At 38.4% G+C, this 22125-nt stretch overlaps 1 protein-coding gene and 1 long non-coding RNA gene across 2 annotated transcripts in view; one reads left to right on the forward strand and one right to left on the reverse strand.

The window, feature by feature from the left end:
- LOC136265936 (uncharacterized) overlaps window positions 1–18515 on the reverse strand; it is a 52179-nt gene extending 33664 nt beyond the window's left edge. The window contains exons 1-3 of the long non-coding RNA XR_010705806.1: window positions 18354–18515; window positions 12787–12855; window positions 11040–11100 (exon numbers count right to left, since the gene is read on the reverse strand). This is a non-coding gene — a long non-coding RNA (uncharacterized lncRNA). The remainder of the gene's footprint in view (window positions 1–11039; window positions 11101–12786; window positions 12856–18353) is intronic.
- On the forward strand, window positions 14659–17212 carry LOC136265928 (TNF receptor-associated factor 3-like). The gene is made up of 2 exons (XM_066060880.1): window positions 14659–14787; window positions 14841–17212. Exon 2 carries the CDS (start codon window positions 14869–14871, stop codon window positions 17197–17199), a length of 2331 nt encoding a protein of 776 aa, XP_065916952.1. The 5' UTR covers window positions 14659–14787; window positions 14841–14868; the 3' UTR covers window positions 17200–17212.
- Window positions 18516–22125: the final 3610 nt, after the last annotated feature.

The raw sequence follows: 22125 nt of genomic DNA on the forward strand, positions 1-22125 counted from the left end.
ACTGTATAGTAGGGACCACAAAGGAGTAGGCACGGCCCATTAAAAAAAATCACCCAAATACCAGCCTCGCTTTTCCCAGACGACAATGAGGCAGTATTGGTTAAGCCCAAACAAGCCTTTAGATCGACCCGTAATGCTTTCAACAAGTTGTTACGGAATTTTTAAAAAAATTATCAAACAGTACGATAGTACTGTATAGTAGGGACCACAAAGGATTAGGCGTGGTCCACGAAATAACATCACCCAAAAACCAGCCTCAATTTTCCCTGACGACGATGAAGCAGTAATGGTTAGGTAAAACTAAGCCCAAACAAGCTTTCAAATCGACCCAAAATGCTTTCAACAAGTTCCTACGGAATTTTAAAAATAATTTATTTAACGGAATTTTCTACTGACTGACTGACTGAGTAACTGACTGATGCCTTCAGACAAGCGTAACTTGATAACGGCTAAGGCTACGGGCTTGATTTTTTCACTGTTTGACATCGCTTCGGCCCGACAGGTGCCTTTTGGCATGCCGCAGTATGTACAATGCATTCTTCATGGACTTACCAGTGTCCTCTTTTGTGTCCCGTTCATCTTTGCTGACAGCGAAAAGTGTCGATTTGGCGATGGCACATGATGGCTTCCCTTCGTAACGGAAATCGTCCACATTTTTCAAAGTGGCTGTTTTGATTGCAGAGGTGCTTTTTGAACAGTTCTCAATTTGTACTGCTGTGTAACGGGTTGAAAACAGCCGACAACAAAGCGTAATGGATACTTCACTTTTCAGATGATAATTGATATAAATGGGACACGTGGCACCATTTCTTTTAGTACGCATGGATTGCAGAGGTGCTTTTCGAACAGTTCTTGATCCAAAATGCTATGTAACAGGTTAAACATAGCTGACAACGAAGTGTAATGGATACTTCACTTTTCAGACGATAATTGATATAGCTGGGGTGCGCGGCGCCATTTCAGATGCGGTATGTGTGGGTTCGTCAGTCATAATAATAGTATTTACAAAAAAAATTAACAAACAAGACACAAAATAATTAGGAATTTTCAACTAGAGTAGGGACCATAGCATATCAATAAAAATTACTGAAACAAGCTGGAGTAGTGCACGATATTAAATCACAGTAAAACAATAAGAAGTGTTATATCCCTACTGTGCCCAAGATACCATAATGGAAATGTACAGTAGGGATATGACACTTCTTATTGGTTTACTGTGATTTAATATCGTGCACTACTCCAGCTTGTTTCAGTACTTTTTATCGATGTGCTATGGTCCCTACTCTAGTTGAAAATTCCAAATTGTATTTGTTAATGTAGCTAGTGGTGTGTTAAGACATACATAGATCCCTAACTAGGTACTTAGGAAAGAATATTTAGACAGATGCAAAATAGCAATTATGTAGGAATCCAAAATTTCAGAACGTGCCTTACAAACAAAATGCTCTTAATCAATATTTGTCAGATATGGAATTCCACAGTATGTAATTTTACATATTACACAATGTATAAAGGTGCTTTGTTAGGTAATAATATTACAGTAACGTGCTAGGTTTAAGTAGCACATTAGTACTTTGTTAAGTCAGTAACAAGTAGTAATGCGCTACTTTAGTAATGCATTGCGTATGTAAAGACCTGGCATTTATTTGAAACCCAGCATTTATTTTTGTTGTAATGCTCTATGAACAGCTAAATGGGACCAGGCGGGGACCTGCTGTATTTTGAAGCAATATGGTATATACCATAAGAAATTTTGGGCATCACAATCTGACAAAGACTGTTCGTGTTTTTAATTTCTGTGCCCACCTATGTAGTTAAATACTTGGCTGCCTTTCTGCACCAAGTCCTATTGTTTTCAATGTATACCAGCAAATATTGACAGTAGCAGAGACATTCTTATACTAAACAAGTATAAGAAAAAATTAGAAATGAGTAGGGACAGTGTATAGTGCTACAATAAAAAGTACTGAAACAAGCTGGATCGGAGTAGTACGTAATGTCCAAATACTGTAAAACAATACGAAGTAAATATCCCTACTGTGCTACACTCAATGCACAGTAAGGATATTCACTTCTTATGGTTTTATAGTATTTGGACATTATGTACTACTCTGATCCAGCTTGTTTCAGTACTTTTTATTGCAGCACTATACACTGTCCCTACTCTAATTCAAAATTCCTAATTTTTTCTTATACTTGTTTGTGAAGTTTCTTTTTGCAAGCTCATGACCACTAAATAGCCTGCTTTTCACAAAACTAGTCACATTATTATAAAAGAGTTAATCACAGCACTATTATACTAGATTATGACTCATACAATAACAACTGATCAGTGGGCGTGGGTGGCTACCATATGTCTACAGACAGTAATTTACGTAAGTGGGTGTGGATTCATGCATACCTACATACTGATGAATGGGCGTAGCTACCATATGTCCACAGACAGTAATTTACGTAAGTGGGCGTGGCTCACGAAGAAGCAGAGTTACATTATGATGTATAGTAACACGTCCACATTTAATTTAGCACGTGGGGTCAGACCCGAATAATCTGTAAAGCAGGACCTGGATGACCCAACTCGGTTTAATATTATTACTAAATAAACTATATTTATTGACTTACACATTACTATACGTATAGTTCGCCGTGAGTTGCTCTCTCTGATTGATATCAACAGCAAGTCACGTACGCGTGTTTTTGGTACAACCGGTGACCACGTGTATTCGAATAGTTTGATGCAATATACACTGGTAGATGGAAGCCGTACTGTAGTCTATTAACACTCAGCGGTAGAACCTTGACTGATGGCCATGGTAAAGAATGATAAAAGGTAAGACAATAGCGCAAGCATTGTATGTTTATCAATATACCAAAGGTTTTTTCTTAAGCAAACTAGAAACGTTTCTGCAAAAGAATTAGGGCTGTAGGTGTAGCCAATTTCCGCTACACTTGACCGAAGGCGTCAGGCAGGCAGGCAGGCAGGCAGGCAGGCAGGCAGGCAGGCAGGCAGGCAGGCAGGCAGGCAGGCAGGCAGGCAGGCAGGCAGGCAGGCAGGCAGGCAGGCAGGCAGGCAGGCAGGCAGGCAGGCAGGCAGGCAGGCAGGCAGGCAGGCAGGCAGGCAGGCAGGCAGGCAGGCAGGCAGGCAGGCAGGCAGGCAGGCAGGCAGGCAGGCAGGCAGGCAGGCAGTAGAAAATTCCGTTGAATAAATTTAAAAAAAAATTCTATAGCAACTTGACAGAAATGTTTCGGGTCGATCTGAAGACACTTTTGGGCTTGGTTTTATCCAAATGTCATGTCGTTATGAGGAAAAATCATGGCAGGTTTTGGGTTATATTATATCACGGATCGCCCCCACACTTTCGATGTCCCTACTATACAGTACTACCGTACTGTATGATAGGAGCCCATAAGTACCACAAGGTGCTTTGTTGCTTGCAGTGCTTATGGATTTTATGGACTCCTGGTACTTTGTATTTTTCTTGTGCTAACTTGTCAACAGATAAATGGAATGCCCTTGCCAACATCTCTGATGCAGTTGCAGGGGAAAACTACTGGATAAAATTATAGTCACTATGTACACAAGAGTCTATATATGTATCTCTGGATGATGATAGGAGTTATTAGTGATAAACACAACACGAAAATGATAGTGCATTCCAGTATCATGTCAGTATGGTGTTTGTGAAAAAAGTGTTCTTGTGAAACTGACAAGCTAGCGACAGGATACAGTTGCTTCTCTACCCATGCCTCTGGTACCTGCAAACTAATAAGGCAAATGAGAGATGTTTCACCTTCCTAACCAGGTCACCATATTCTCTCTTTAAAGCTTGTTTATGCTGCCCAAAATTAATAGGGTTGAGCATTTTGAATTTTTGGTACTGCTACTGCTGCTGTTATTGCATATGTTTGATATCAACACAGTTTCATCCTACCAGAACATGTGGTTAATGGTTACAAACACATCACAGCATGCCCCACTCTGTGGTAAGATAACATGTTGGTAAACATGAGGTCATCATGATCAGGCACAATGGCTGGAGTTATTGCAAAATGTTGCATAACTCTAGTTTATTATGGTGAAACCCTTGCTCTGAAAGTGGTAAGATTGTATGAACGCAGCTCACTACTATTCTAACACTCATTGAAAAGAATTAGAAGAAGCCAATGCTTTTTGTATAGCACAGAGAGATTGCAATAAGGGGTTTCACTCATTCAATCACTTTTCGTTTATTCACTCGTTCATTCACTCACACACACACACACACACTACATACACACACACACACTACATACACACACACACTACACACACACACTACACACACACACTACACACACACACACACACACACACACACACACACACACACACACACACACACACACACACACACACCACACTACACACACACAACACAACACATGTGCACACAACATACTACACACACATACACTACACTACACACACACACACACACACAACACAAACGCACAATCACACACAACACACACGCACGCACACATTCAGATGTACTTTTCAATGTCAACATGTATATGCCATTGACTTCTTGTTTTTGAACTGTTTATGAGCTGTTATTTTTAACAATGCCAGAAATGGTTCAGAATCATTTTGATGGCCTTAGGTGCCTGGGATAGGATGCTTATTCAGGTGGCATTGATCCTCGTTATTTGGTCTAGCAATATACCCTATGACTTGGTCTTCTATTTTGGTGTATTACCAACTGTCCACCTAACCCTCTTCATGATACTCCAAGTGAATAAATTACAAACTGCGGTCAAAGATAATTAAGGAGATTAGCCAGCAGCTTAAACATTTAAATGACAGCTTAAGTTTACAATGACAACAAGGAAACAGATCAGCATACAGTAGCAATACAAATAGCACATGACACTAAAATTATGTAATGCATAAAATGGTTTTCAAGCACTTCTGAAATGCCAGCAACATTATGTAGTGGTACCACAAAAAACAGTGTGTTGATTACTCGTACAAGTAGAAGGAAAAATTAGAGTTTGATTAGGGATCAAAGAAACAAAAATTAGCAAAACAAGGGAGGTCACCTACACCCTAAGATATATGTAATAGTGGACATTTAATCCCTAATTTGGTTGTGGCTCCTTTTATTTTTTGCATTATTACGACTGGTAAAACAGTGCATACCACTTTTGAAGAAAGAATGGCGCCAAAGTTATTGCTTTCATCTGAACATGTGTCCCAATTACTGAAATAGCGAAGTAGCCATTATGCTTCATTTTCAGCTATGTTCAGCCTGTTACACAGCATTACAAATGAAGAAGGACCTCGGCAATCAATCCAGTCACAACGGAAAACTACTGTTACAAATATAAGAAGCCATCATAAGGCACTACCATGAATCAACACCTTGTGCTGTCAGCAGATAAATGGGACACAAAGGAGGCCATGAAACATACGTTGTATGTACTGCGGTATGCCAAAAGGTACTTGTCCGGCTGAAACGATGTCAAACATTGAAAAAATCAAGTCTGTAGCCTTAGCCGTTATTGAGTTATGCATCAGTCAGGCAGTCAGTTGAAAATTCCATTAAATATTTTTTTATTGTAGCAACCTACTGGAAGTGTTTCAGGTCATACTCAAGGCACTTTTGGGCTTGTGCCCCCCCCCCCCCCCCCCCCCCTAGATTAACCCCTGGTGTACACCCATCAGTTATGATCATTAATTACTAACATGACATAATCAACAAAGCTTTGAAGCTCCAGTAGCTTTCTTGTAAGAAGTTCTGGAGTTTAAAATTTGATCTTGTTCCAGCCCTATTATGTGGGGCTACTTTTTTTACCCTAAATACTCTGACTGACATTGAAAAGCTCAATTTTTACATCTATGCAAGGTTGGAAAAGTAATAGCAAAATGATATGTAAAATATGAGATTATCTTCCAAGAGACAAAACAGTCAGTTTCCATAGATATGGCGCTTTACACATTAAAAAAATAAAATTAAAAAAACAAGAAGGAACTTATTAAATCGCATCCTACAAGTGATTGATGTCAGTGTTTTTATGTGTTATTTATTTAACTTTCTGGAGCACAATGAGTTGGAGTAAATCCTGGAAGACCACCTGTAGCAAAGCATTGTGACATCCTGGAATGCAGACTTGTATGATGTAAAGTCATGTTCCTCCAGAAGCTGGGATTTAGACCAGCTGGCACTACCTTTGTCATGACAAATCTCACACACAATGGAAATAAAGGATCCAAGAGATCAAGTAAGCTGGAGGACTGTTCCAAGTAAGCTAAGTAGTCAGCCGATTTGGCACAGTAAATAGCTATCACAGCACGTTGTAGACACTTTGTTGACCACTTGATTATATGTAATAACCATCCTGTATACTCCAGAGATTGAAACAGTAATTTTGTATACAGGAGAAAATGATTCTTGGTACTGTTACGTATGTGCATAACTGAAGTTAATTAATATAGTTTGTTTATTATTCTGTAATGTAGTTGGACACACAAAACAGTGGTATATCAATTTACAAAACCAAGTGTGTCCATTGTCTTGATCTTTAGTGAATCTGGTGAGCCATTGTGAACTGTTAGTATCATGTTGACTATTGAGACTTGTGTGAAATACTAAATAAAAACGTACAGCCTGCTATAGCCCTTGATATTACTGTATCTAACAGGTTTTACCTACCAATATTTTCAGGTCATTATACTCCTGCTCTCTGTTGTGTCCAACCATCATTTAACAGGTTGTGTTAAGGTTGCGCATACTAAAATGCAATCATAAAAATTTTCTAGAGGATACTGTGCCAATAGACATCTTTTGAAACATTGCTTGTTCAAAGAATTTGGCAAGCATTTTTTTAAATTTTTTATTGTGAGTTGGCAAAGTCCATACCTTATGTATGTAACAGTGGTGATGATCTCGTTTCTTAGCAGATGTGCTCACAAAAATGAGATAAGAATCAACACTCACTCATCTACAAAACAATGCTAGGATGTTCCATCCTAAAAGCAAATCACAGCAATGTCTAGACAAGGTCTATATGGCTGAAGAAGGAAACTCCTGTTGAGGCAGAGGCTGCAGACCTACAACCTGGAAGGATACTTCTGTATGTAACAAGACAGTCAGATCTCTGATTTCATTATGACAAGCTTATCCATAAGATCAGGGAGTTACCAGTGTACTCTGGGAATTTCTAAATTTGTACAAGTGTATTAATATCGGGGCATGATATCTTACACATTGAATTTGCATTGACAAACATCATTCATCTTGTCTTTTACTGTATCGTAAGATGGCAATGACAGAGTGGAAAAGTTGGTGAAAATATGCTTGAGAAAGTCTTAATATCAACAAACTTGTCATGAGCTAATAAGGTTAGCAGGTTGCATGAGAGCTCATATATAATTTTACTAGAACTCCAAAATATTATTGAACTACAGTCACATTTTAATGCCTGCTGCTCTCTGAAAATAGAGGATACATCATTCTCATCAACCACAACACAATGGAGCACAACTCAGCCTCCTACTGTGTAGTTGTATCAGATAGTAATGTGGATAATGTCAATGTGAATATATTTTAGAGCCTCTAAAAATCCACAAATTTACAGTTAGATCAATTTAGATGTTAACAACTCATGCTGAACTGCTTCTAGGATCTTGGTCAGAATATCTACACTATATGCTACATATATAAAACAACTTCGCTAAACATTTTAATGAATAAAATGTCTTACATAAATGGACTTACATACATCATGTAGGGAACAGGACAGTGTAATATGGAGACTTTGGGACCAAGTAAAACTTTCCTGACTCTTAGGTCAGTTTATGTACTAAAGTGACACTTCAGGACTTTTAAAAATCCCTGGATCTCTCCAATTTCAACTCCCCAAATTAACAGGTTCTAGCAGCACACACTACTGTACCTAATCTTTTAAAATATATAACACACGCACTGTTGATACAAAAATGAATTATTCATAATTTAAAAGCTTACATTTTACGAGACTTGTTTACCTCAGCAAATGTTAAAAGAGAACTCAGGACTCAATATCACATCATCACAAAGACACAAATACAACGTCTCTATAATAATCCTCGCTGTGACGCCCAGATCTTTTGTCCTTGTCATATTTATCCTTCCTGTCCGTGAGTATTGACGCCAAGAAACTGATGCGGACAAACATAAATGAATGAACCATTCAACCAGTATATATTGGCCATGTAATTTTTATTTTATCAGTACGTGTAAACACCCCTCACCACTGCAAAACTGAGCCACCTGTTAAATTGTTGTGGTTACTAGTTGACTATATGGCTCTTGACGTCAGTGACCTTTCGACTACAACAAACAGCAGGTTCTTTTTACCATTCTATAACATTGAAACTGACCATGAGATGAAACTATCACAACATATTAAATTCGCACTGTATGTGATAAACAAATCAGAAGAAAGCATGCTGGTAACGTAACTTAGATGATTCTCTAAGCCTCAAATGAATAACATGAATAAACCATACACGCCTGCTCACACATATACCATAAAAGCTTACCATCTGTCATTAGCTACGAGTGAAATCATGAATATTCTGTGGTGTGTATAATACCAACCAAACTGGTTTTGCATGTACACACACATATTAGGTCACACCACAATAATTGTAATGTTATAATAAGTGTCACTGTCAATTTTTATATGATGGGAATAGGAAGAAGGAACAAGGAGCAGTGACTATTCTTTGTATTTTTAATAAAGTGCCTAACAATATTCTTCAGAAAGATTGTGAAAACAGGTGAACTTTATCCTCCTAATGATTGACTTCATTTATTGCAGTACAGCAGACTATAAGGCTTGCCTGGTTACCTCACTAAGGTGTTGATAGGTGCAACACAGGCACACAGGCAGGTTTAAAATGATGTGAGCTCTGTATGGGCTGGCTTTATGCTATCAACATCTCCTTTCTGGGCCAGGCTTACAAACATAAACACAAAAGACACTTCAAAATAAAATAAAAACGGAACTCAGTTGTACTTATATGGCTGTAACTTCCTGTTAAGTTTTCTCTCCATTTCTTTGATCTCATAATAGTTATATTGATCTCATAAATAGCTTACAAACACTCAAGTATTACTTATAGAACTTTACGTGGGCGAGATCAAAGGAAAAAGTGTACTTTAAATTTCATAAAGTACACTCTCAGCCGGCCAACAGTGCTTCATGACCACAAAGAGTGCTTTATTGCACCGCAAAGAGTGTTTTATTGAACGAATAAGGCACTCTTTGTGGTGCAATAAAGCACAGTTGCCCACGTGCCTTAGTGCAGGCTAATAGCCTGCGGGCTCGTGCCAGTATGACTAATCACCCAAGCCGGTGAAGGCTGATAGCCTCGCCGCGCTGAGTGATCAATCACCCCAGCCAATACGAATTTTACCACTGGGTTGCTTTTATAGACATACCTAAATGCTTCGATGATGGGTGGGAGAAGGTAACGTTGCTGTTACGTTTGTTAATGTAAACGGACAAGTCCTGGAGATATCACGGAATTATTTCACTGCGACTCACAATAGAATCGATTGTGGGTTGCGAGCAAAACCTGCCAAAATACGCGGTGAATGTCTACTATGCCAAACTATGGTGAAATACGTGTGAGTTACTTTGTTAAACTAGTTTGTGTACGTTCAGGCTGCTAATAGTTCGTTAATTACAAGTCCTAGTGTATGGTGAAGCTACATGACTAGAAAGTTTCATAAATCATTTAAAGCATAGCTTTGTTCGTGCTGTTTGCCTCGTGCTTTATTAGCATCGAGGCCAAGCGCCAAGTACTTTATTTTTCATATAGCACTCGCGGCTATGCTTTAACATATACATAAAAATAATTCCTGTTTTGGTAACAGATGAAGTAAGCCTTGCTATTGTGTCATTGGTGAAATACTATACCGAGGAGCTAAACATTAAGGTTACGGTATAGTCACGGGCAATCATTCAAAATTTTGAATGCCTATCGATTCTTTTTGAGAAGATCATAAAACCAGTCTAGCAGCGTGAAAAGTTTCAAATGAAGGTGAAGCCCTTCATATTTAATGTTTTTATGTAGCTACAGTTTAGTTTGAGGCAGGTGGAACACTACAATTGTTGTAGTAACACAAGTAAGCCAGCCCGTACATCGCTCAGTTCCAGCTGTCACTACCATGTTTTTCCGCCGCAAAATACAGCAAAAGCTGTAGGCTCTATTGGCATTTCTGGGGCATAGTGATACTGTATATTAAATTTATTAGGTCCTGTGGAAGCGTTTTTGGCGTGTTTCTTCCCAGTGACTCAGATACAAGCCTTCAAAGAGTTTGTTTCACTCGAAAAACTACTAAAACTTCAATAAAACGTCTATACAACCAGTAACTTAAAAAATCGCTTCCACAGGACCTAGATATTTTAGTTGTTTAATCACTTGTGTTGAAATTATAAGGATTCAGTAATCTGTTAGTCTGGTTTTTGGTGGCGCGTTTTTATAAAACATCGCTCTGCTGTGGACCACACACCCAAGAACAGTCGTTGTTCTGTAGTAAAAACAAACAAGCACAATTAGTTGTATTGCTAACACAACACAGTTGTTGAAATTATTTATCCCTGCTTGGTTTAAAGCAGGTTTTGTAATTTGTTCCACCCACGCATTTTAAAACTATTCTGTAACCTTAAGAGGAGACGAAAACGTATAGTATATGTGTAACATACATACAGTGAGCTGGTTCAAATACTCCTGAAAACTGAAGGACACACTCAGATAGTTCAGTGCCCACCAGCCAATTGCACATATGGACTAGTCTGTTTCTATTACATTTGCATAATTGTCTAATTTAGTCATTATGTTAAATAAACCAATTAACATACCATCAAAGAAGTGTTAAATAATTATAAGCAGTAATATAAACAGACCAATCCTTCACATACTGTACATCTGTATTACAACAATACAGATTATGCAGTAGTATATACAAACAATTATCGTATGCATAAATTTGGTAGTCACTCACGTATCAGTATCCACCTCCATTTCTTGACAGTATGTAAAAGGTCCGTTGATGCCCTTGCCACCTTTTTATTGAATGGAGTACAGTCGATAGTAACAAAAGAGAGGTTTTTTTTAATAAGCAAATCTCAGCTGTATATCAGTTTTGTTAATAAGAGTCAGATAACGGTTTTCAAAAAAAATAAATAAATAAAAAAAAAATAGAATATGCTATCAAATCAAAGTACGTATGTACAGAAATCTTTCATATACCCTACATTTTGTCTCCCACATCTAAACAGACATATTAAACACCAACTATTGGTAAACTGATCCTCATACCACACTCAGTCACTTTATGTTAGTTCATGCAACATCATCATCCAAATGAAGTAGAGTACATCGCAATTGTGGAATTTGTCTGCCGCTCAAAACTAGTCTCTTTTGTGTATGTACATGGTTGTAATGGGACACATCTTGATATGCCACCTTCGTGAAGACTGTGAAGATCTCTACATGTGTAGAGCCTGTAACTGGACACATGCATCTTGAAAAGCCATCCACATGAGTACTGCACAGATGCGCAGAAATTCCAGTGCACAAGGCCAACTTGCATTATAAAAACTATAACATCAGTCACTCTTTGTTGATGCAAGGTCACCAACATTATAGCTAGATGTTAGTGCCACACACCATTGACGAAATTATGCATGCACATCAGTAGCTATGCCAAATCATGTCTTTGTTGGTATGTAATGATGTGATTACTCCTTGATCATTAGTAATGTTAAAATTTAAGTGTATTCACACAATAGCACAAAATTGTTTTAGTATCAAGCATATTTTGCACAGGCACAACTAGTTTAAGACTAAGCCCTTACATGAAAAAGGCCTTGATCAAAACGAGCTGTTAATCATCAGTAGATTAGAGTAATGCCTAGTGTTGATCCCAGCAGCTTTAATTTAGCATGGATATCCCTTGACATTTTGCGCAAGTGCAGAGCTGAAGAAAATTTGCATGCATGTAGGACTGCACTGCACGTATTGTTGTCAGGTGACACATAACACTTAGACGCTAACAGTGATAAATTTTGAAGAAGCAGTAGCATCATTGAAGTATGTAGAATTTAAATAAACAGGCTTCACTTGAAACAAACGTACAGTTTTACACCTGACCAACAATTATCCCAGCATTTATTTAATGTACAAAGAAATACGACACGTAAATTTCTACATTCATTTGAGTGTATGACATAAGCAAGCAAATTTTCCAGTCTGTGAGAGAGATTTTAGTGCAGCAGTCAATCATACATGTATACTGTGAAATGTGTTGAATACAAAAATTTAAATGTCACATTGACAGGCCACCAAAATAAATCTCACAATTTTGTAAGCATCCACTAAACAATGTACACCTTCTTTTGAACAAGAAGGTAGCGTTTTCACATAAAGTGCCAAATATTTCACGCAGTCTTGATGAAAAATTTAACTCCTTTTATATAAACTTTAATCACCAGAACTAGCTGTTTGTCAAATATTATCCCTGTCTTGCATACACCTAACAAAGCGTTTGTTGCATCTTAGGTTTGTGGTATCGCTTAATGCTTAACGTGCTTGGTAAGCTGGAAAACTTATTACTATTAGGGTAGCACACTCACTTGGGGAAGCTATATTTAAAAGACTCTCATTTACATGGGACTTGGATAAGATCAGAATACCAGTAGATGACTCACTATTTCATAGATTATAAGAGGAACTACTTATTTACGAACCTGTTGTAGTTGCTTCAGACTCCTTTTACAGCATGTTGACCATCTCTGAAGAGGGCACCAATTTCAAACCTAAAATTTAACCAACAATTACACCTTCAACAACAGTCACTCACAAGCTAGGTACATTATACAGCATACTGGTGAACTATGGACTCAGAACCTTATGGCTTTGTTATATGATACAGCCTGAACCTCATCATTCTTCCATTCTATGTATGCATCTTGTTTGTCTATTTCCTTCATCTTCCCATAGTAACCTAATCTCTATCCCTGAGTGCAGTAACAATTACACCTATACTTGACAGGGTACACTATGGTGAATTGATCACCAACTAACTGCTTAATTCAGTCAGTAAAATTGTTGAAATCTCTTAAGTCTAGAGATACGGTTTGCCAAGACCCATCTTTCCTTTTGAAGTTACATGGCTCAACAGCTAAGTATACATTGTCATGATTAACTGTACTTCGTGAAACTACTGGATCACTTAAAAGAGACCTCAAGGCATTTTCTACTTGGACTGTCACTGTGGCAGAAAGTGCCATGATAGTAGCATTTAACAACAGTACATGCAGCTCTTCACATCTCTTATACATCTGCCTGAAGTCCCATTCATACACCAAATGTGCCTTATCAATGGCTACTAAACCAAGTCGATTCTGTCTATTTATAGCCTGTATCTTTGCAAGATTTACTATCTGCATAACCAAATAACCACTATGGGCTACATTAAGGGTATCAGATTTATATATCTTCCAGGGCTTTACTTTCAGCATGCTGGTTTAACTGTGCTGATCCTAAGTTGCATTGCAGGTCTCTTTTGTTCAATTCAATAGTTTGGTCTTGCTGGTATAACAACTAAAGTTACCAATTTGGCTAGCACTTGCACACAGCAGTGAGTTAGCTGTTAATGCTAGAACTTAAAGCTGTGCTGCCGATAAATGCATGTGCAAATCCACTCTGCGTTTCGTACACAACCTGCACAGTATATTCTCTGTGGTTCCTTGTAAACTATTATGTCAGACTGTGATGCTGGATTCTTACATCCTAAATAATCTGTGCTAAAAATCCTGACAACCGAAAATTGGTATGGTTGTGCTTGTAATTGGTCTAATTGATGCACACTATTTACAGTGCATAGGGGTAGGACATGATGTCATCATGTGTATGATTTTGTGTAATGCATTTGAATTCCATGCAATGATAATTACGTGATGCTAACTGTACCAGCTACTTACACACCTAAGTCAATTGCATTTACTACTAGTGGCTAATAGAGCGAACAATGACACAGGTACCTGAAAATAAGATCAGACTTTATTCTAAATAATGCTCTATTTCAAACTTCATCATAAAATCACTGGAGCTCTCAATGAAGCTCAACATATGCAATGATTTCTACACTACTGAATTAATTACCATTTATGACAATAAATCCAGCACTAAACTTCACAATTTAATAGAACTATACCCTATGCTAAAAATGTACAGTACGCACACATCACACAATTATTGTGACATCATGTCCTGCATCCTGATACATGTTTTGTTACCATGGTTACCTAATGTATATAGTTTGTTCTTGTTTCCATAGTAACCATGTCGATTTATGGCCCATTAAGTACAAAAAGCACAGTGGCATAAAATCTTCCTTTTAGACCTAAAGGCAACACCATAGATATTATATACTACTACCACCAAAATACGCTATTATATGTACGACCTTACTCACATACCTCATATAGTTGAGTTCCTTCTTCACCTAGGAGCACGAGTACGACTTGTTAGCTCGCATGTTAGAAAGTCCCTCAGGGTGAGCAAAAAGCAATGAAGTACAAAGATCACGTGGACTTCTAGCCATATGCATGCGCTTAAAATTTGGTCGGATCTGTCGAAAAAATTGAACTTTGCCACCAGTCACGAGATAGCCTAGTCAGTGTCGATCGCGTGGTAACGCCCCTTTTATTATTTATACTCGATTTTATACCAACAAAAGGAGAAAGGTAACGCAAATAAATTCACTGATCATGTGGTAAGCATGTTTATTTATTATCAGGTGTAGCTACCGAGTTCACTAGAGGTTGATGGCGATAGCCACACCCAATAATGGTGGGGGCGGGTACGAATATCACTTCGTCACGACACCAGCAGATTGGTTGATGTGTAATATCTGTCACTATCCCAGTAGAGATCCTTATCTTAGTGGATGTTGTGGTCACACATTCTGTAAGTCTTGTCTTGAGGGTGCAAAGAAAGCTACTACCATATCTGATGCTTGTCCCATTTGCCGAAATGAAGAATTTCCTACCATGCCCAACAAACAAGCTGACCGAACAGTCAGGAGTCTTCATGTATTCTGTACTAACAAAGAGAAAGGTTGTGAGTGGCAGGGTGAAGTGAATAACATTGTCGGTCATGTTACGAACAGTGACGGTTGTCAATTTGAGGAGGTGATATGTCCTAATGGTTGTGGAATGTGTGTACAACGAAAATATCTGTCCAGTCATGTTGAGGATGAGTGTGTATGTCGTATGGTTGATTGTCAGTATTGCCACATTACAGGAGAACATCAGTTCATTGAGGGTGAACACAAGGAGCAGTGTCCCAAATTCCCCATAGCCTGTCCAAACAAATGCAAAGTTGATAATATACCTCGTGAAGATATTGATGAACACAAGAAGATGTGTCCACTTGAAGAAGTCACCTGCCCCAATAATTGTGGAGCAACTTTGCAACGACAATACATACACACCCACATCAAGATGGAGTGTCCACGTCTTAAGGTGGAATGTCAGCATTGTCACATTACAGGAGAACAACAGTTTATTGAGGGTGAACACAAGGAACAGTGTCCCAAGTTCCCCATAGCGTGTCCCAACAGATGTGAGGTTGGTAGTGTCCCAAGAGATGATGTAGAAGAACACAAGGAGATGTGTCCACTGGAGCTAGTCCAGTGCGAGTATCACGTGGTGGGTTGTGAGAAGAGGATGGCTCGTAAGGATCAGAAGAAACACAACAAGGAAAAGATGGAAGAGCACTTGTCCTTTACCACACATCAGCTCACTAAGGCTCAGCACAATTTAGTTAGTAGTCAAGTTGAGGCAGTGAACAGTAGAGAGGAACTAACAGCAAAGACTACTCAGATAGGGAAAGACCTGGCTACTACCAAGCAACAGTTTACCAGTACTCAAATTGACACTGTGAAGACAATTGATAGACTCATACAGCGACTTCAGCAAATAGAAAGAGATCTTGCAACTAAACAAGAGCTAACAACACGTCAACTAGAGAAATATAAAGATGATCTTACTGTGAAAGTTGAGCAGGTGGAAAAAGAGTCTAATGAACAACTAGCAGTCACTGAAAATAACCTTACTCTAAAGCTTCAACAAACAGAGAATGATCTAACAACAACCAAACAAGAATTAGCAGCTACTAAACAGAATCTCAAAGATGATCTTAAAGTCTCCAAAGAAGAAAGCAAGAGAACTACTGACAAGATTGAGGAAGAAACGATAAAATCTTTTGCTGATCAATCAAAAACATTAGTTGATATGAATGCAAATTTGACGAATATCCAAAAAGAGGAGAGAAAGTGGAAGGATGATCTTATTCAACAGCTTGTGGTAACTAAGCAAGAAGCAAAGAAAACAAAAAATGAACTCACTCAGAAACTCACTAACACAGAAAGAGACCTGAACACTACAAAACAACAACTAGCTACAACTTGTCAAAATCTTACAAAAGCTGAAAAGGAGCACACCACATTAGCTGCCAATACTGATGAGGCACTAGCTAAACTGGAAACCAAATTCCAAACAAAGATCACTGAGATTGAAACTGCTGCTCAGAAGATCACTGAACTGGAAACTAAATTGGAAGAGAAGACACAACAAATAGACAGGTTATTAGTGATTACATGGGGAGCAGATATTGTTTCACAAGCAACAAAGTCATCATCAGGTGATAAAGTTGTTCCAGTGATCGTGAAGATGTCAGAGTATAACAAGAAGAAGAGTTATTGTGTTTACTGGTTCAGTGACTCATTCTATACTCATCACAAGGGATACAGAATGATACTGGATATTAGGGCTGCTGGTTGGTGTGATGGTAGAGGTACTTACCTGACAGTTGGCCTGCTCCTCATGAAGGGTCCATATGATGATCAGTTAAGGTGGCCACTGAAGGGACATTGTGAGGTGATGTTGTTGAATCAGATCAGTAACAGTGAACATCATTTAGGGAATGGGAAGTATCAGGATGATGGTCATAAGAGGGTCACTAGTGAGGAGAGAATGTACATGTGGTACACTTATCAATTCATATCCAATAAAGACCTCCACAAGATCACTCCCACATGTCAGTACCTCAAAGATGATAATATCTTCATTAAAGTAGACTATAAACTAGACTAGTATAAGTTTAATTGGTTACTGTATTAATTATTTAGTTACCTAGTCCAGCGTTGAAACCGGGTCGGGTCATCCGGGTCTGACCCGGTTTACAATTTATCCGGGTCTGACCCGGATTGGATCACATGAGAAACGAAATTGTTCGTTTGACGACGTGGAACTTATAAACGCCATCGCGTAGCTCTTTCGTGAGCCACGCCCACTTATCGCATTACCAACATATGCTCAGCCACGCCCATTTGTTAGCAAGTGCAGTATGTAGCACGAAACTGAGGGTATCTATGGTGAGGGGTAGCTATTGTCAGTAGGTGAAGACCTTTTTTTTTGGTCTTCAACCTACAGCTAGGCTGAAGTTGCAATATTTACTCAACACGAATCGAACGCTCAAAATGTAGACTCGTTCGCTCGCTCGAGACTAGCCGAAACACGTCTCGGCTTTAATTAATCCGGGTCACATCCGGGTCTGACCCGGATTGCTATCCGGGTCAGTGGGTCATCCGGGTCAGCAGTAGTAACCCGGTTTCAACGTTGACCTAGTTTGTGACATTTGTTGCATTTTTTATAACAAACAACTTTGATTAAGCCATTTTATCTAAATCTTTTGTTTCTCAGGCTAAATTCAGCAAAGCACAGGATTGGTAGTTCAGTAAAATTAAAAAATTATTATTTTGAACAATTTGAAGAGACAAACAGCACAGCTAATAAATTATGATTGCTGTGCTACTAGGGTGAAATCCCTTTGTGGCATTATCTCGGTGATCACGTGTGAACGTAAATATTTTGCACTGCAAATATGTTTTTAACCTATGAGTGAAGCACGAACAAGGGTGGATTTAGGATTTTCAGGGGGGGTAACTAATCTCTCATTTGAAGGTGTGCCTCTCAGCATACTTTGGGGGCATGCCTCCCATGAAAAATAGGTGCAATACTGCAATTTGGAGACATTTTCACATACAAATGCTTATAATTTGCCTATAAATATTTTATATACTAAACTTTAGATTAGCTATATATAGTTCTGAAGCATTTAGGTTTGGGCAGGTTCAGACAACCAACACTATCACAATTGCACAACAGGCACATGTTAGAATAAGAGTGTACTATAGTGCAAGTCATCAAGAATGTCCAAATATTTATCGCACAGTAATCGCACTCACCAAGAATCGGTAACTCTATCTTTTTCGTGAGTCGTAGGCACTACTGTGATGAAGTCACGTATCGATTTTGACGTCAATTGAGCGAATGGTTGCTAATGTATCACCTGTTTTATTTTAGCCAATCAGATAGCAAGCGGCATCTTTGATATTTGTGGTTGCCATAGCACAACCATACGCATTGCATCACAACAATAAATATTTCGCACCTTCTGTTGCTTCCTGTCTGTTGTTTGCTCAATTCAACAAGCTGGAAAATGCATATGTCAAGAAAGCGCAAGGTGTCCCTAAGGGAAAGGGCTTCTGAAATGAATAAGCTAAAAGTTGAGAAGCGTTTGAGGTCTGGTGAGGTTTTTCGTGAGGAGGTCAGAGTTGGAACGTCGGAAGAGATGAGTGAAGATACCAGAGAAGGCACTAGTGCTGTCGACACCGTTCCATTTGAAGATTTGCCGGCACCTTTAGAAGAAAATAGTAGTGATGAGGAAGCCAATGAAGATGAAGATTACGAAGGTTCGATTGCTGAAGACGAAATTCACGCTATATTTGAGGACTGGGTTAGTGACATGAAGCGCACAGATAAGCAGAAGGTAACGATGATAGTTTATGACAACTACATCCAGAGGTTTGGGTTAACCAAGACAGGAGCTGCAAAGGAAACTGGGCTACTTTTTAGAGTGAATGAGAAGACAATAAGAAGGTGGAGAAAAGATTTTCTGAGCAACAGTGGAGAATTTACTGAAGATTCCAGAGGAAGACACAATAGGTACCATGTGATGATGGACGAGCAATATCGAGATCTTACTTTAGAGTGGGTTCGTGGACATGCATCTGTGAAGGGTATGCCGAACATGACTGCTCGTGATTTTTGTAATTGGGCAAATGGGACCCTGTTGCCTTTGGTAAGGGAGCACCATCCTAGCATACCAGCCAATGTTAGTTTGAGTACAGCTTGTAGGTGGCTCCACAAGCTAGGGTTTCAGCCCTCCAGCACCAAAAAGGGTGTCTACATTGATGGGCATGAGAGGAAAGATGTAGTCGAATACAGAACCCTTTATTTGAGGCGTTTAGAAATTTTGTCCAGTACTCATGCACCCCCACCTCTATGTACAGATGAAGTGTCAGAGCCTTTTATCGGGCCCCAACGTAGACACTTAGTTTTGCTTTTTCATGACGAGAGCACATATCATTCAAACGAGGATCAGGGCTGGATGTGGGCTGAGAAGGAAAACCAGTTAATTAGACCTAAAGGGCAAGGTCGAGGGATAATGGTAAGCGATTTTGTTGATGAATTCAATGGCTTGTTGAGGTTAACGATGGAAGAGTTCGAAAGAGGCAAATTAGAGTATCCTGATTTAAAGCAGACAGCCCGTGTGCTACTGAAGTATGGGGCTGAGGGTGAAGGTTACTGGAACAGTGACAAATTTATTGCCCAAGTTGAACATGTTATTAAAATTGTTAAAGTTAAGTATCCCAGAGAGTTGTATGATGTGATTTGGCTTTTTGACCATAGTTCTGGTCACACAGCTTTTGCTGATGATGCCCTAAATGTAAACAGAATGAATGTACGTTCTGGTGGGGCACAACCAAAGATGCGGGATACTATGTGGAGGGGTAGGGTACAAAAAATGGTACTCCCTGATGGTACGCCTAAAGGGATGAAGAAAGTTTTGATTGAGAGGGGAATTAATGTGACTAAAATGATAGCTGAACAGATGAGAAATGAACTTCAAAAAATGCCAGATTTCAAGTACGAGAAAACCAGGGTTGAAACATTATTGCATTCAAACAATTTTAAAGGTTATTTTATTCCAAAATTCCACTGTGAATTAAACCCCATAGAACGAGTATGGGGACAAAGCAAAAAGTTTACCAGAGCTCATTGTGATTATTCATTTAAGGGGTTAGAAAATATGCTGGACGAATCATTAGATACCATTCCACTGAACACCATAAGGAGATTTTTTAGGAAAATGAGGGACTACTTAGCAGCCTATAGAGAAGGGTTAACTTTGGGTCCACAAATAGAAGCTGCTATAAAGCAGTACAAGTCACACCGTAAAGTCCGAGAATAGATAATTAAGCTTTTAAAACTTCTTGTAAATTCATTACACTAACGAATTTTTAATTTTTTTTTTCAGTGCAATTTTTGTATTTATCATGTTCTAATTATAATTCAAGTTTTGTAACCTTATGTTATTGTAGAGTACAGATAAATTGTAATTTATATATGTAAAAAAGCTGGCATAACTTTATGCCATCATTAAAAATCAATATTATTTTTCAGTGGAAAGTTTCCTCCTACCCATAGCTTGGTGGCACTCAAGTGTTAAGCTGGCATCTAGTACATCTGTTGAGAAAAATTGAAATATGCATATTATTAGATATTCGTGGTTATTACATCATGGAGGTGGTTGATGATGTCACAAATGTTCCAACTTCCTGCTGTGTGTAGAGTAGCTGTTATATTACCATATTTCCAAATTTGAAACCTGTAAGTGTTTCAGTGGTGGAGTTATGGTCATTAAACTGTCATAGGCCATAAACCACTAATTTTGGACATTTATAATGACTCGCACCGTATTCTAGTATGGCTTTCCACAAAATATGTTTTGCTCTATAACTCACAAATGGGTCAAACCTTCCTTACTTGAAATGAGGGGACAGTTTAGTGTAAATTGCATGTCTCAATTCATTGCAGAACGCGAGTTGTAATTTTTCGCTTTAAATATATTTAAAACTGTATAGCTATAATAAAATGTGTATTTCTACTTTTGCCCTCGGCTTCTCAATTATCAGATACCCTTCTTCTGGACTTGAGCTGGCACTAATCAGTCTTTTTTGTTGCTACGCCATTCCTCGCCAGAAGATCCTATCAAAAATTGACAAACGCTTTTTTGAAGCAAAGATACTATGGTTACCCGTCTGAAAACTTAAAGCCTACCAGTTCAAAAATGACAGACTAGTTTTAATTTTAGTATCATGGTGTAGAAATTGAGGCACGTGCACCTGCTGGCTGACCACAGTTATTGATAGGGCACAGGAGAATTAAAGAAACTTTAGGGAAGTGTTTTATGTAGGATTTCTATCTGAGATGGGTAGTGGGGTAGAATCAATAATGGAATGAATACAAGCTACTGTGATTCTTTCTCAAGGTAACACAAAATCTTACCATTCAGAGTAGAAAAAAATCTGTACAGATATCAAGTACAAATCAAACTCTCTAATAGAACATACACCATGTACAGTGATGAATAATTACACAACAAATTAAAAAGTTACCATACAGTGATACATTACATGTACTATTACTAAGAATAATGTTCTCTGTTAGCAGGTCTACATTCCTCTGTAAATAAACAACACAACATGTAAATAAACAACACAACATGTAAATGAACAACACAACATGTAAACAAACAACACATGTGAAAACATGCAAATATGCTGTGAACAAGAATTAATAACTATTAGAAAATGGTATGCATAATATGCTTTGATCTTTGGAAGATAATGAGGTCTTTAAAATCCACTAAGAGACCTGCTAGCAGAAAAGACCTCAAGCATTACAAATCTCACTTTCGATTCTTGATTTGCAATGCTCCCTCCAAGCATATTAAGGCTGATAGCCTGCAATGGGCAACCAGTCACCCAGACCAACATGTGGTTAACCACTCTGTTCATTTTATAGGCATGCCTAAAGGAATTCGATTATGGGAGGTACAATCTAATGTTATACGTACGTTTGTTACGATGAACGGAGAAGTCCAGAAATATC

Source organism: Dysidea avara, chromosome 9 (genome assembly GCF_963678975.1).
Source record: "Dysidea avara chromosome 9, odDysAvar1.4, whole genome shotgun sequence".
In the NCBI taxonomy this organism is placed as follows: Eukaryota; Metazoa; Porifera; class Demospongiae; order Dictyoceratida; family Dysideidae; genus Dysidea; species Dysidea avara.

Excerpts from the sequence above, each read along its gene's own strand:
- LOC136265928 (XM_066060880.1), top strand. The coding sequence starts at position 14,869 with ATGGCGATAGCCACACCCAATAATGGTGGGGGCGGGTACGAATATCAC.